Here is a 16,011-nt window from a genome sequence, read left to right on the forward strand (position 1 = left end):
CGGGCAGCTGTTGGGCAGAAACCCACTGCCCACTTCAACTGGGAAAGTGAAGAATGTGTTTGCCAGCCCAAGGGGCAAGGGGACTCACGACAGACCACCCTGGCAGCGAGCTAGGATGAAGCTCAGCGTCACAAAGACTACACGGAACAGGAACTGTATCGCATTAATAAAAGCAAGAACCACAAGTTCAAGGGTGCTGCTGTGCAACACTCCACGGTGTTCACTTCTTATTCGGGGGGAAAAGCACAGAACGGCAACTCATTAAGATCGCTTGTTTCCCAAGATCCCTTCTTTATGGAGTCCTCTGTTCAAATTACTGTCAGTTTTAACCCTCCAAGTTTCAGATTTGATGTGATCAGAGAACCATACACGTCTAAAAATGTCCACTTTACTCCGACTATCTTGCAAGATCGCCATTTGTACCTTCCAGCTGTCACGGGCAGATTTATTTATCACTACTACAAGCGCATTTGAGTAACACGTGCAAGGAAATGCTGTTCTTGCTCACCGGACAACACACTTTTCCACACACTGAATGACAAAGCCAACTTCCTAAAGCTGGGAAAGGAAGGACAGGCCGATAGGAATGCATCTGCCACGGTGAGAAGCGTTTGCAGAAACCTGTGTGCTGAATTGCCTCTGTTCTCTCACGCCAAGCAGACGGCTTAACTGCCACACGAAGGGGGCACACAACAGGGCTTCGTCAGCTCAGCTCGGCTCCGCAGGTTCTCCCTTCGATCCAACTGACCATGATACATCCTACCTGTGTCTCTACGGATTGCCTCAAAGCTCTTTTTGGCCCTCCCTGCCGAGCCCAAGCTGCTGGTAGTAAGGGTGTGTTAGCCCCAGGAGCGCGCAGAAGGAGAGGAGAGGAATCTAGCAAAAGCCGCGACCAAGTGAGAGTGTACAACAAGGCACACGTGTATGTTTTGGGGAGGCAATTCCTCACCTCGTAACTTCCTCCACACACAGACTCCTAACCCCCCTACATTCTGACATCCGTACATAACCCTCCTGACGTTTCTAGAACCACGTGTAACAGCTCTCCTTCTCAACGACGCGGTTTCTGAATTCATCCTACCGCTCAATGGCAAACTCTGCAATGACTTAACAGATCAATGTCTGCCACTGGAAAAAAAAAATCCAATCTGTTGTCTCTAACGGTTTGGAAAAGTTTCTGTCAGCACCCCTACACCCCCCGCTGGGCCCAGGCCGCCGTACCTGGTGCACGCAAATGTTGCATTTGTCACAAAACACCATCTCGTTGCCGTCTTCTCCGTCTGGAGACTGACAGACGTCACAGACAACGTCCTCATCGTATTCAATCCCAAGGCCTTCTTCCGTCTCGATAGCGTGATTCATGTTGTCGTAGCATCGCTGCTCAAACTCCTCTATGACCCTTTCCATCGTGTACTCGTCCAGCTCGGGCATCCCTGGGAAACAGGAGTTGTTACTGATTTAAAGGGAAGGGCGATAACCACTGCCACACACACTCCAGCTTCCTTTTTAACAGCCCAGGAGATACAGCCAACCCCCACACGTACACGTGTCATTCCCAGACAATCACGCCTATTCCAGCAGAAACTAGGGACCCTGTAAAAAAAAGTCAAAGTCATCTTATAACTGTATTAAGCGAACCGAAGCGGAGTATCCAAAGCAATCTTTCAAAACCCTGAGAAAACCTTTCATAGACTGATTTGGGCTTCCTCGTCTTGTTCTCATTTTCCCTCTCAGGACAGCACTGTCTATGGCTTTTGCTTCCATTTTGCAACCCAGATGTTGACTCTTTGGTGAAAGATCTGAAGGTGTTTTGAACCAAAAGTGATGGAGGTAGAGGGGGAAAAAAAGAAAAAAAAAAAAAAAAAAGAAACCAATGACAAAGTCTCTGCTATGATACTTGTAGCAAACTTGCAGTTTGCTTGTCCAGTTCTGGGCCCCCCAGTTCCAGAAGGATGGGGAGCTGCTGGGAAGAGTCCAGCGCAGAGCCACAGAGGGGATGGAGGGGGTGGAACATCTCCCTCAGGACGAAAGGCTGAGGGAGCTGGGGCTCTTGAGCTTGGAGAAGAGGAGACTGAGGGGTGACCTCACTGATGGTTACAAACACATAAAGGGTGAGTGTCAGGAGGATGGAGCCGGGCTCTGCTCGGTAATGGCCAGTGACAGGACAAGGGGCAACGGGTGCCAGCTGGAGCACAGGAGGGTCCACAGGAACATGAGGAAAAACTTTTTCCCTGTGAGGGTGGCAGAGCCCTGGCACAGGCTGCCCAGAGAGGCGGTGGAGTCTCCTTCTCTGGAGAGATTCAAAACCCGCCTGGATGCATTCCTGTGTGACCTGCTCTGGGTGGTCCTGCTCTGGCAGGGGGTTGGACTGGATGGTCCTTCGAGGTCCCTTCCAACCCCTGACACTCTGATCCTGTGTTTCTAACAACAGCTGCTGGTTTTTACAAGTTCCAACCCAACAGGGGGCAACCCCAACTGAGGTCTCCATCAGACCCTGCTATTTGTTTTAAGTGGTGAAAAACACAGTTGTAATAAATGCAGCGTCAAATCTGGGACAGTAAGTAAACGCGACATCTAATGCAGGGCTTGGTCTTTTCAAACAGCATGCATCAGAAAATTATTCATGATACCAGAGCTACAGGCTGATTACATTACAGTGTGCTACAATTCAGATTTGTTAATTATGTTAAAATTACTAGGATAGACCTGAAAAGACATCTACCACAGAAGGAGCAAGAAAAGTATCAAAAAAGAGCGCAGTGCTTCCCCCCTCTGGCTTCCACCTCCCGCTTGCCCTGACAACGAGCTGGCTGTAATACCTCCAAGCTGGTTCTACACCAACCCCTGCCACAAAATCATGCAGCACCGAGCAAGCCACGCTGCTGCAACCAACCAGACTCTTGTGAAGTCAGTTTAGCACAAGAACCTCCATACACTTGAATCACTACAACGAAGCACAGGCTTAGGACATCCCGCTTTCGGTACAATTCCCAGTACCTAACGTTTACGGTGACGTACAGAAGCTGCCAGCCTCATGGTGTGTGTTTCAACAAGGAAAATCCTCCTTTTAGCTCTCCCTGTGAATAACTGAGCCACAAATTCCACAAAAAGAAGAAAAAACCCTCCCTCGCTCCCCCAGATAAGACGACAAACCCTCTACAAAAGTACTTCCAGCTTCCCTCACCAACAGGCCAATCTTTGCAGCAGATCAACGCACCCTGTACTCCCCGAACCGAGCAGCTGAAAGGGAGCGAGAGGGAGCACCCAAAATCCTACTGCCCTGCAGCCCGGAAATGTTACACCAGCAAAGCAGATGACGGCACGTTTTAGACCAGTTTAGTTTGCAACTAAATTCTAACCTCACGGTTGCTATCGCTTTATAAAAACCCCCTTAGAGATCATGTCAATGGCTGTGCACTTACAGGGGTTAAAAAAAGGGAACCAAGGGGCTGCAGCTTCAGTTCAAATGTTTACATTCGTTCTTTTAAGAACAGAATGAACGTTTTCAGTACCCGAGGCACTCCAACAGGTATCAAAGACGACACAGGGAATTCACAGCTGCAGGGACACCATAAAGGAAGTGCTCCAACTGCAGATCAGGGAGTATTTCACTTTCCAAATGCCCACTAACCGCATCTGCAGAGTGCAGTGTCTGACAGAGCACCCAGGCACACGTTTCAAGAGCGACAGCGTACTGCCTGGTCCCGACAGGAGCGTTTCCCCACCTCTCCATACAGCAGAACTGAGTGGATAAATATTTAGAGCAAATGAACCACAGGAAAGTACACCAAAAGACAACACTGAAGACCAGATCTGTCAAACCGTAGCTGTTCAGTGTTTCGTGTGCGACGTGTGCTTTTGAAGGTTACGTTGATGTAGCAGAACGGCTACCCCAGGGCTTCACGCACAGGTACAAACCTGCACGAGGCAGAGCCCCTCTCGTGCGCCGCGTCGCTAACGCTACTCACCCCAGCCCTCCCCTAGACAGACACAGGGATTATGGACACTGGATAGATGGGTATCAGTTCCAAATCATAAAAAGTATTTTTAATTTTTCTTGGAAGAAAGCAAAGGGGACTTGCTGCTGCCGTTTTTCTGAAGGTAACTGGAAAGGTAACCTAAGCTCTTGAATCACAAACTGTTTTAAAATCGGCTAAGCCTAACGCTGAACGTGAGCAGGCCTGACTGGAGATGTGGAAAAAAGGCTTGGGTAAGAGACCAGGTCACAGCTGGGTCATCTGCTTCTTCCATATCTGGGTTTAAAAAGGAGAAACTTTAACAGAAGAGTTACAAACGGTCAGTTTGTGGTTTATCAGGTCTTGGGCCACGCCACGTACGGGCTAAAGGCAGGTAAAACCCGTATGATTAAAGTGTAGCCCAAGGCACAACGCTAGAACAAAACTCAACTCTTCACCAACACGTCCAAACCTCTTCCCTCTGGCACAGCACCTCTTCCCTTACCTAAACAATGCGGTACAAGTTCCCTGCTGACCTACATCCTCTTCAATTCCACTGAAATCCTCTCCTGAAGCGCACGCCTTACCAAAGAAACGTTCCCTTCTTGCCCTGCCCCCCTGCCCCTTCCCTCACACAAGCCGTCCTGTAGGAAAGGGAACAGTCGCTCCCCTCGTGACAGCTCCTCTTCCCGCTTCGGAACAGGAGCACGCGGTCACAGGGAGGTTTGGGAGGTGCCTCCAATAAACCACGGCGGGAATTCCTTACTGTCTCATTCCCTGCACAATTCAGCGCCCTGGGTTCTCTAAACTCCCAAGACCCCCTTGTCTACCTTTGCACAGCGAACACCACTAGCGATGCCGACACGTGACACAGAGAAAAATAAGTAAGTAAAAAAAAAAAGGACTGGAAAAACGACCTGAATGGTCCATCTGATGTGCTCTTCAAGGGCCTTGATGGCAAAATGGGAACTCTGGAAGAATTCCCTTGTGCAACAGAAAGCAGCAGAGAAAAAAACACCTACGTGGCCAGGTTCTGGCCTGGTCTAAGCAGATACAAGTCAGCAGTTATGACCGCATGTATCTTCGGGCTTAATCACATCAGGCCTGGTTTCCCGTAGCTACCCCAGCTCATAGGATTACTACCTCTTCCTACCTCTATCACCTCTCCCCGCTGCTGCCCTCTCTGTAATTATTCTTACGACTTCCAGTTTAAAAAAAAAAAAAAAAAAGGCAAAGCAACAAACCCACAAGCGCTCACGGCTCACCCATTTCTTTGAATTCTTCATTGGCAAGTTGCAGCCACGCTACGTCCACGTCGTTGAGGTCGTAGCGACACATGCTGTCCGCTAAGGTTCGAATGTCAACATAGCCCAGCTCCGGAGGCTCCGAATCCGAGGAAACGATGTACTTCCTGGGACGCGTGAAGGTGACAGCTTTCGTCTCGGATACAACCCTAAAACAGACAGACAAGCGGACGTCAGGCAGGCTGGGTTGCTGAGAGACTTGTGCCTACAGAATTCAAAATGCCTCGTTCCAAGTGACTAACAATCATCTAAGCAATCATCTTGCACCACTGAGACGGGAAGGGAAAACAGTACAGTGCACTTCCATAACGGATTGGTGGTATTAGAAGAAATTAATTGGAGTTGTCCAGGAACCAAATTCATTACCAGAGTTCTAAATAAAATGAAAAGATTAGAGGATAAAGGTATGCTTACTCTGACCCAAAATTCACACTTGTTCAAAGCTAGAGTAGGAACACTGTATTTATGTAGTGATGGCTGCCATATACACAGATGTTAAACTCTGTTTTAAGACTTTTTTTTTAAATCAACCTGTTAACTACAACACCAAGATCAAGAAAATTCAAGGAAAAAATTATTATTTCCTGCTACATTTGAAGTTTTCGGTACGTTTCTTTTCAAATTTTTACTTCTGTACACGTGTGTAGCTACAGGATTGCCATCTTTGTGAAAATCGAAAGACCTTTCTGCAGAGAATCAGTCATTTGCACTAGCTTCACCTCCACTTACCCAAGCAGATCCGCGCTCTGGCATCCTGGGTCTGCATTTCCCCTGACACCATCGCTAACGCCGTGCTGGGCCAAATATTAAATCAGCTGCTGCCGAAACTACCTTCTCTCAGGTTTTGAAGGCTCCAGCTGGCCAACGACCAACCATGAAAGCGTATTTTAGCTGCAAGCCAACTGAAAAATGTTGTTCGACCACAGGCACTGGTTCAGGCAACAGTAAAGCTTGTTCTACGTCAGATCCCCGCAAGGAGCTGGGGGCAAACCCGCCCAGTTCACAAAGGACGTTCGACCAGCAAGCTGGTGATGCCTCCAGACAGCAAGATAACTCTGTCAGGTCACCTGCAGCATGGCTCTCTCAGCAGAGGACACCTTCTCTTAGTCAACTGCACGCACTGACGTGCAGTTGGGATGAAGCCCACGTCAGGACGTAACGCTGGTACCTCAGGGGCGACACCGGGCCACGCTGCCAAATGACCGCCTCCTGCAGCACCAGTGTTGGTGATTTTGGTGCTCTAGGGTTACAAGGGAGGAGATAGCACCACCCCACACACAGACACAACTTCCTGCTGGGAATAGCCCAAGCTCCCCAAAAAGCAGGACATCCTCCACCCGAGGAGCCAATGGGTTAACTCCTCCTCCCATCAGAAGACCCTGATCTCCCGCTGCTGTACCTGCACACGCACATCTCAGTAAATACCTGTATTTCAGTCTCCTGCAAAGCCCTAAGCCTTCCCCTCATCCAGGTTATTTCAGACAACGATCTGAGAAACGGTGGTCAAGAGCCAAATGCTGAATTTGGGGCTCCTGAGGTGCCGAAGGGGACCGTGGAAGAATACAAATCTCAACGGCCTTGTCAGGCTAACTGCACTGCCCGGACTGCTCCTGGTCATCCTGCATCGCAGCAGTAAAATATTACAGACTACTAGATCTCACAGAGAATTTACTTCAAACTGGGCACTGCTCTCTGAATCTTCTGTACCATAAATTCCTTCACAAGTACCTCTCCAGAAGGAAATCGTAACTTCTGGGCAGCACCCTGCGCATGCTGTCTACGTACCACTGTGGTGGCACAGAATAAATAAGCACAGGCACTTTGGCTTCAAAACAAACCACCTTCATCTCTTTTCTGCTGTGATAGAAAGAAGTATTAAAAAAAAAAGCCACACTTACTACATACCAAAACCCACATTCGACTGAATTATCCATCCGACCGCATGCTTACAGGGAATCACCACAGGGACTCGCTCCTTTCCCCACCCCTCGGAAGCTACTCTTGCTGCCCTGACCAGCTGCTACAAGGCCAAAGCCTTTTATTCTCTATCCTGTACCTCATTAGCATCAGCTATCTGTGCTCTATCTTCCTTCTGCTCCACACCAGCTACTACCTGACTACTGCCGATTCAATTCACCGAACATCTCCCTCCCCTCCCAAAGCCAGGCACAGAACAGTTCCAGTACTCCAGCACCACCACGGGAGGGCTCTCCCCAGTGTTTTGTGAGGGGGGCAAAACAGGACAATAATCAGGCATCAGAGGGCCACTCTGACCAGCAGGTGCTCACCAGCAGAACCATACAAGACAGGTCAGCAACCAAAAGTGACACCTTCTTTCCCTAACTCCTTTAATATCTTAAATTTGGAGGAACATCTCTGGTGGCCGTTGGCAGAGGAAAGCTCTCTGCTCTCTCCTCAGCGAGTACCTGGATCTGATACAGCCGCTACATCACCTCCCTGAAAGACAGGGGGTTGGGACCCCCTAGAAGGTCTCCCGCTGCTAAAGTCCGCAGATCTCCCGGCCCTCCTGCAGCCTTGGGAGACGCTTGGAAGAGAGAGCGGTGAGGAGAAGACGACGTGAGCACGCAAGTACAATGTGGGGGGCGTTTCTGCAGGGACTGGGTGAGGTCAGTGTGGAGCAGGCTGCGGGCACTGCAGGGAAACGGTGCCCTCCTACGTTCTCCGCTGCACAGCAGAGAGGAAAATGCCGAGTTCTCCTCAGAAGGAAGGGGTTTACCTGATGTGTGGGTAACTTCCTCATCGTACAGACCTAGCGGGGCTGTGCAGCAGCCTGCAGGTCGCTGCACAGTACACAAAAAACGCTAACAAACATTCCTGTAGGCCCTCTGCTCCAAGGTTAAAGCTGGCAGACGCAGACCTAACAGAAGCAGTGTAGCGTCACCCCAATCTTTTTTGCTGTATTTTAAGAGATTGGGCTGTTGTAGCCCCACCAGCACTGGTGGGTCATTTGGTAACACCTTGCAGGCCAGCCTGGACTTACTCAAAGAGATCTAGTGCGATTAAATGGCAACGATCTTCGTTGTGGGCACTTTCTCCAACTCCAATCCCAACTAAGCATGAAACAGACATATGGGCTGCAGCACGCTCCTGCCCTTCCAACTGTACCGTTTAATTTGAAACAGAAAGCAGTACCTAAGTGTAACAAACAAGGTAAGGAAAACATGGGTTTCTTGGATAAGAGCTAGAAAATCTCACATTCATGTATATTTAGTTACGTGCACATCTGGATGGTTCTTTAAAACAGCTGAAATGTTGTACAACAAACAATTTCCTAAGTTAGTAAACGAAACAACCAAAAAAATAACGTGAAACGAAAATAAACCCTGTATTTTCTCTAGCCCTTAAGTCTGGCTTGTCTAACTGTTCCTTGAAAGGAACCTACGGCTTGGAACCAAGCACAAGAAGCATCAGACAAGGGCTGTCCCAGCCATGCTGAGTGAGGTCAAGTCTGGGCTCAAGAACAGAAGCTATTTTTAAGGTTCTGTCATCACACTCCATCCCAATGCAATGCCAAAAATCGTTCTCTGACATTCGTATTTCAACACACAGGCAGAACAGGCCTTACTCTTGACCGCTCCGACTGTTCAGAAAGCTGAGGCAGGTTGCTCTTTGTCTCCGAGAACCAAGACCTTTCTAGCTAGACGCGGTGGAATAAAGCTCAAGAAGCCAAGGCAACGTAGACATAAGCCGCTAGCATAAACGTATGTGTATTTGTTTACATTCCTCCAAACTATACCTGGCTACTGGTTCTGGGATGGTCCCTGGGCTAACTGGCACCTGAACTCCCTTTTCCCACTCCTGCCTCCAGGGGTCTGCCAGCACATAGTATTCATCAGGGTTCAGCTGGAAGGAGTCATGTAACTTCATGGCAGTGATCAGGTCCGTTCTGAACACCTGCAAAGAGAGTGACCAAGAGAGAAAAATAGAGACACTGACATTTGATATTTACACTCTACGATTCACAGCTTCAGGGTAACCATGGAGCACAGCGCGTAACAAGGTCACTGTTATCACCAGTGAACTAACCCAGCCCGCTGCAGGACAGAAGTTTAGCTTCATCGCAGGGAAAGGGGGTGGCTGAAGGTGCAAATGCTGATGGAAGGACTTCCAGCTAACTCCACTACAAGTCCTGGCGCTCCCCCTGCACCGGGGACACGACGCTGAAAGGTGCTACCCACTTGTACCTCCGCTTCGGCTGCAATAAAAGCTGCGGGAGCTTTGAGTCTTAAAACGGCAGCACAGGCAAGACTCATTTTTGCTCCAAGGTTTTTTTGGGGGATTTTTTTAATTATTGGAGCTCTGACTAATCCAAAGACATTCTAGAAATTCCCTGTGGTAGAAACCAAGGCGTGACTCTATCACGACCAGCCACAAGAGGAAATTCTAAGGAGATGACTCTTTGTGCGAGCAATTACCATAATAACCCAAAAGATCATATAAATTAAGACCCAAACTGCAATCCCGGTGGCGGCTCCCTGTTCAGCACAGGTGCTTGGCAATTCCACCACCTACAGACCCCTTTGCCTCCCAGCATTGCTTTGCCTCTGCGAAGGCATCCAGCTCTAAAAGGAGCAGGGTGTTTGGCAGCTTTTGGGTTAACAGCCGTAAAAGAAGCAGCGACGTTGCCTTCAGAGAACGAAATAAAAAGGGATTCACTCTGGCAGAGGGCATGCTGTGGTACGGTCCTGGCAGCTCCTGCCTGTCAGCACTGCAGAAAGCAAAGGGTGCTATCAGAGGCATCAGACCTACAAGCCTGCACTTGTCTTCCAGCTCTCCCTACCCTGCTCTCCCTGTAAGGCGAGGCTGCTGTAGACGACAGCAACGGCACTCAGCGCCCCTCGCCTCCGCGACCCCCAATTTTTAACCGCTCGATGCCACGGTCCAAGGATAAAGGGTTCAAAAGCAACCAGGTGACAGAAAATAAGCACCACCAGGGCAAGAAGATAGGCCAAGTCTTAAGAAAAGTTCCCCTGCAGACCTCTCGGTTTGTGGTGGGCAGAGTCAGCGTCCACCCCGCCCCACGTTGCACAGTTACAAAGGAAAAGGAATATTATCAGGGCAGGGCTCCTGGATTCTCTTACTGGGCTGCTAAAGGGGCGCAGTGACCCAACCTCCCAGTCCCAAACCAGTGGCCGCGCTGCTCTGTGTTAGCTCCAGCCAACGGTTGCCCACGGCTGAGGCAGAACCAGACCCACACAGAGCGCTAATCAGGCAGGACAGCAGTTTCTGTCATACACTATTCACACACCTGAAATCTCAATCAATCCCTACGATTTTGGGGAAGTGTTTTAGGGAAACAGTGAACCTGATGGTTACTTCTGAGAACATTTGAAAGTGTGATTTGCCTCACCATACTGCACATCTTGAAACCTCTCCTCCCTCCCAACACGCACATACTACCCTGCTTCTGTCTCAGTATGTTTCCATTTCCACTCTGGTTTTGTCATAAAAAATAGCATAAAATCATGACATTTTTCTTAACACTTGTCTTGACATGTTCAGAAAAACTGCCAACATTTAAAAATAAAGAATAATATTACCATATGAAGGAAAGGGTGAATGCAGGTAATGAAATGTTCGAAACAATCCAATTACAAGTCCTGTGAGGCTCCAATCAAGAAATGAAAAGTAAGCCACAAAGTAAACTGGCTCACAAAACAAACAAGCACAGCTGGCCAGGGGATTCTGCACTTCTAAGTGATTTGAATTAAAGCAATCAAATGTCAAATGAAAAGAAGACTAAAAATATAAAATGGGACGCAAAACTCACTCAATCTGAGAGCCAAAGTAACTCGAGCTCAGATAAATTTGTCACAAAACCCCCTCAGGAGCAAAGCTAATGTAGCACCTGACAGCCGAGAAACTCCTTCGCAGGCCGGTGGCCCTGTGACACCATTCTTTCTGCTCTAATTTCTGATGCAATCAGACTGCCCGGAGCAAAGCAGAGCTTACAGAACTGCTGGCTCTCGGAAGCGCTGAACACTTCAAAGCTAAAGGGTGAAACCCTGGCCACGCTGAAGTCAATGGGAATTTTGCCACCAACTTCAATGAGACCAGGATTTCACCCGGGGAGTTTAGCAAGTGTCACTTTTCTGCCAGCACACTTATCATCAGACGAGCGTGCTGCAGCGAGCAGAGACAATGCAAATGGGGAGAGGGCGAAAAGACTGCGGAACAGAGCTAAAGGGAAGCACATGAGAAGTCCATCCAGAACAGCAAAACTGCAACCACAAACGCAAGGAAAGGGAGAGGAGAAAACAGAAGCACACAGAAAACAAACAGCAAGATTTGTCATTATCTCAGATGATTTCTTGATAGCTTTTCATGAGGTAGTTCTCAAAACTAGGTCTAAGGGGGGTACAAAAGCTAAGGAAGGAAAGCAAGCCTATTACCAGCAAGAATAAAGTCACCAGGGGTCTCCACATTTACCAAAAAAAGTCTTTAACAGACAACAATCAAAAAAAAAAATTGGGAAACTGCCAGTTACTAGGTGCAGTTTACACTGAACAATGAATGGGATTCTTTCTGTGAAAGCTCTTCTCTGGGACTCACGTACACAGTCATTGGGGAGATTAATAAAGCGTGTTTTTTCTCGACATCAATCGCTCACTAATGCACCAGAAATACACTTATTGGGCAACTGCATTAAAAGAAGAAATTCCACCTCCCAAAGCTAATGCTTTCCTTGCGGCCTCTACACCAAGTCCACAGTGCTGTACTTGCCTGGAGCGAGGGAGATTCAGCAGGAATATTTCCAAAGAACTGGATCGCATTTACATGTTACTAACAGTTGATCCATCCTGGAAAGTTCAAAGATTTCTATCTCCCTGGATAGGACTTCCTCAGAGCACTACACAAGGCAGAACTGTCAGGAAGCAGACTTCTAGTCTGACAAGCCCTTCAACAAAGATCACATACCAAGACCCAATACCAACTATGAGATAAACGCACCTAATGCAAATTTCCACTGTGCACAAATCAAGCTACAAACAAACCCTGATGCCTAAAATACTAGAAGAAAGACTCTGCAGCTATGTTGAACGGGTGTCAGGCTATAACAAGATTCACAGACAGAAACTGGTGCTGGCAGTGGCTGTGGCAACAGCTGAGCTGAACTCCCTCATCTCCTGGCAAAAAAAAAAAAAAAAGAAAAAAGAATGCTGGGGGGGGGGGGGGGCATGTGCCAGCTAAAATATAGCAAAAAGAGAAGAAAACGTAGATCAGAAGAAATGGACCCATTACCAGAACATGTACACAGCTTTCTATTTGATCAGTGTAACAAAATGCAAATCAAATTCCAGAAATACCTCAGAAGGTTTTCGATCTTCATGTCTGGAACACGAAGCCCTCCGATGTCGAGATCTGGAATGCTGGGACCAGGTGGACACACCTAGGATACAGAAAGGATCATTGCAGACACTGCTGCCATCTGTCAACAAAGCCCTTTGCTCTCTCTCTGCACACCCAAGACGGCCACTTGACTTCAGCGGGACTACGTGAGTAAGGCAACCCAGAGTCAGGCTTCCGTGACAACCCTCCAAAAGACTCCTTTGAAATGACCCAGAAAATAAAAGTTACTCGGTCATAAGCTTCTGTGATCACTCTTCTGGTCTTGGTTTGTTTAGTTTTCTACCGATACGCGCGTGTACTGCCTGCACTTATCAGCCTTTCACTCAGCATTTGAAGAAAGCGCCCTCAAAGCACGCTTCCCCCTAAGCATCAATAAACCACTTTCCGCAGATTAATAAGTGACCAGGAGGTCTGCTGATAACCTGGGATGTACTCTTCGAAGCCAATGGATTGAAATCCTAAATATCTGCGTCCGTTACCCAGTTTTCACCACACCAAGCCTTTTCACAATGAAGCACACCGCCACGCACACACAGCAGAGCCCACAAAACAAGCTGTGGTCTCTTCTCCTGAGCAAATCTCTCAGTGTGGTTGTACGATTTTTGTCTGCATCGTTATTCGTTACATTCCAAACGAATTATACCTTTTTACCTTGAAACCTTTTGACAGAGACTCTGTCAGCTTTCAGAAATATTGTAACAGGAGAAAAGGAAAAAGAGAAAGAATCCACGCTCCGTTGACAAGGCAGTGCTTTGACACCAGAGTATATTATACCTGTGCAAATCAACGAATTTTAATTCACTGAGACGTACAGGTATGGCAGGTATTTTCCACTGCCAACTACACAGCAGTAATGAGAAAAAACAGCCAATACATTCTTACGGGTTGGAGAGATGAAGGACTTGTAATCAGGTCTATACGACAGGGAAGCTAGGACCTACACATGGCACACTGAAGGATGAACACAGATTTTTAACGCCATTAACTCTGGCATTAACAGTAGACAAATAAACCAGAACTGATGCAAAGGCCTTCCCACACCGCTCATTGCTTCACCACCTGCGCCCAGAGCTGCGAAGAGGAAACAGCGTAAGGCGACAGTCCACGAGAGCAACACCGCCTCCCATCACCCAGCAGGCATCTCTTGGGGATCAGAAAGCACTGGTCAAGAACAGATTGCGTAAGATGGGGTAAGTTCTCTATCAAAAACAAACAAACAAAAATTTCAAAGTGAAGTGACTGAGCAACAAGTCATCAGAAGAATTACTTAGGTTTAGTTATGCCTTTGTCTTCTCCTTTCAGCTAGCAACACATTAAAGGAATCTGCCCCAAGCAAAACCACTCTAACACAGCACTGAACAACAGATGTCAGGCAGAACATGCTTTATGGTCAAAACTAAAGCAAAGGACAGACCGAACAGCTAAAAAGCCTATCTTCTGAGGTAAGACTACAGAAAAGATCATTTTAAGTAAATATTAGTGTTTTAATATAAAAGCCAGTGATTGGAAAGGTTTTTAAAACGTCACAGGCACTTTTCCTAAGCCCCTCTATTTTACAATTACAATTTTCTGTTTCTGTGAAGGGAAAAAAAGGGAAATAAAAGTGACCAACTACCATTTACTAATCTGCATGGAAAGTCAGACTCCCAAGATCATTTAACTACAATTCCATCTCAACATTGTCTTGAAAACTAAAGAAAAACACACAAGCAGCAGTACAAACTCATTCTGAGGATCCTATCAGCCTGTACCTAAACTCAACCTAAAAAACTCAGAGGGGAACATGTGAAATCACCCAAAAAGTCTGTCAGATACGCAGCTAAAATCCACGACAGAAAAACAGATTTTTCCTGCAAGATAACAATATAATTATTAACATTTTAACATTCAGATGGGATTTCTCTAATCAACAGCCTCACTACAACACACAGACCACAGACATACCCACATGGATTAGTATTTGGTTCTCGTGGGTTTTGGTATTTTCCAGTGGTAAGTCACTAATACCTGACCAACTCTCTGCCACCAAGGCGTTCACCTAGTTAGACCACTCCCCCAGCACGTCAGACACGTTGAAATTTCTAATCCATCTGTGGATCCGAGTGTTTTGTACACTGCTGGACCAGGGGGAGGGAGCCTGCAGACAAGAGAAGCCATTAAGGACGACAGGCTTTATGGGCAAAGTGGGGTTTGCTTCCGAAGTTTCTGTGGGAGAAGAGCTGGTGAGTGTGGAGGCTTTAATACAGCTGCTCCCAAGTAATGCATGCATCTGGCAAAATGAGAGCAGCAGCAGTACGATGTATTCCTGGATCTTTACCCCTGTGCTTTAATTCAGCTCTGATGACAACTTACCAGAAACTGAAGACAACTACACAAGCATATGGGCTGCCGCCTTTTTTTTTTTTTTTTTTTTAATGTGGGTAGTAAAAGATGGACTTCCAGGTCTCTCTCATGCCACGGAGCAGCTACAAAAGTTAGGAGCAAAATAATCCCTACCGTATTTGTTTACTGTGTCATCTGCAGATGCTCCACATGAGAACAGTGCCTTAAACGCGTACTTCAGCTTTCAGGCACAGTCCATGTACGCAAGGGTTAGGCCCCTGGATTAATTAACTATTCCATGCAACAGGAAAGGCCAGCTCAGCATCAAAACTACAAAATCTTCATTTTCAATTACTTTTTTAAAGCACTACAGGAAAGCACACTACATAAAATTTCCATGCACAAGGGACAATTCAAACACAGCCAGCCTTCCCCAGGATATGTTATAATGAGTACTTTTTCCACGCTAACTAACTTCCTACAACGAGTAAGGGAAGAAATAGTTTCTTACATAGTTCTGCAATAGCTGTTTCCTTGCACGCAAAATTGGTGAATGCAGAGTGAAAACACATAACGTTTTCAGTAAGTTACTGACGAGACCGTTGTATTTCTCCGAGCAGTGTAAACCGACTGCACATAATGCTATGAGAAAAAGGTGGAAGAATTTCTCATGGGACTGGGATTTTACTACCCTCCAAGATCTGTAACTGTAGCTAACAGATGACCTTTGGCAAGGGCTTCACTTCAACAGGGAAAACATTTACTCACTGAATAAACAAACCCCAGCTATAAGGCAGGCATTCACAGATTCAGACAGCCACCACCACTTCGACAGAAAAGGGCAGGAACTTGAAGGAGCCAGACAAATGACAGTAAAATACCCAGCCCGTAACAGTATTAAATTTAACTACTTTTGAAATCGCAAGTAAGAGTTTCAACTCTGCTTCCATTAAAGTTGATGGCAAAACATCACTGCCGTCACCAGTGCCAAGACCAGGTCACTGCATTACCCAAAGCTGCTTTCATTAATAAGCAATCCACCCACTCTGAGCATACCA

The 16,011-nt window shown here is 47.1% G+C and overlaps 1 protein-coding gene across 7 annotated transcripts in view; it reads right to left on the minus strand.

Annotated features, from left to right (window-relative positions):
• Positions 1–16,011, minus strand: part of JADE1 (jade family PHD finger 1) — a 45,143-nt gene that overhangs the window by 9,424 nt on the left and 19,708 nt on the right. For 6 of the 7 annotated variants that reach the window (XM_086464494.1, XM_086464498.1, XM_086464497.1 and 3 more), the window contains exons 3-6: positions 12,589–12,671; positions 9,018–9,175; positions 5,222–5,409; positions 1,222–1,433 (exon numbers count right to left, since the gene is read on the minus strand). In XM_086464494.1, coding sequence (XP_086320620.1) covers positions 1,222–1,433; positions 5,222–5,409; positions 9,018–9,175; positions 12,589–12,671 — 641 coding nt within the window. The remainder of the gene's footprint in view (positions 1–1,221; positions 1,434–5,221; positions 5,410–9,017; positions 9,176–12,588; positions 12,672–16,011) is intronic. The other variant, XM_086464493.1, reaches the window with a different exon arrangement.

Source organism: Leptosomus discolor, chromosome 4 (genome assembly GCF_034619465.1).
Source record: "Leptosomus discolor isolate bLepDis1 chromosome 4, bLepDis1.hap2, whole genome shotgun sequence".
Taxonomy (NCBI): domain Eukaryota; kingdom Metazoa; phylum Chordata; class Aves; order Leptosomiformes; family Leptosomidae; genus Leptosomus; species Leptosomus discolor.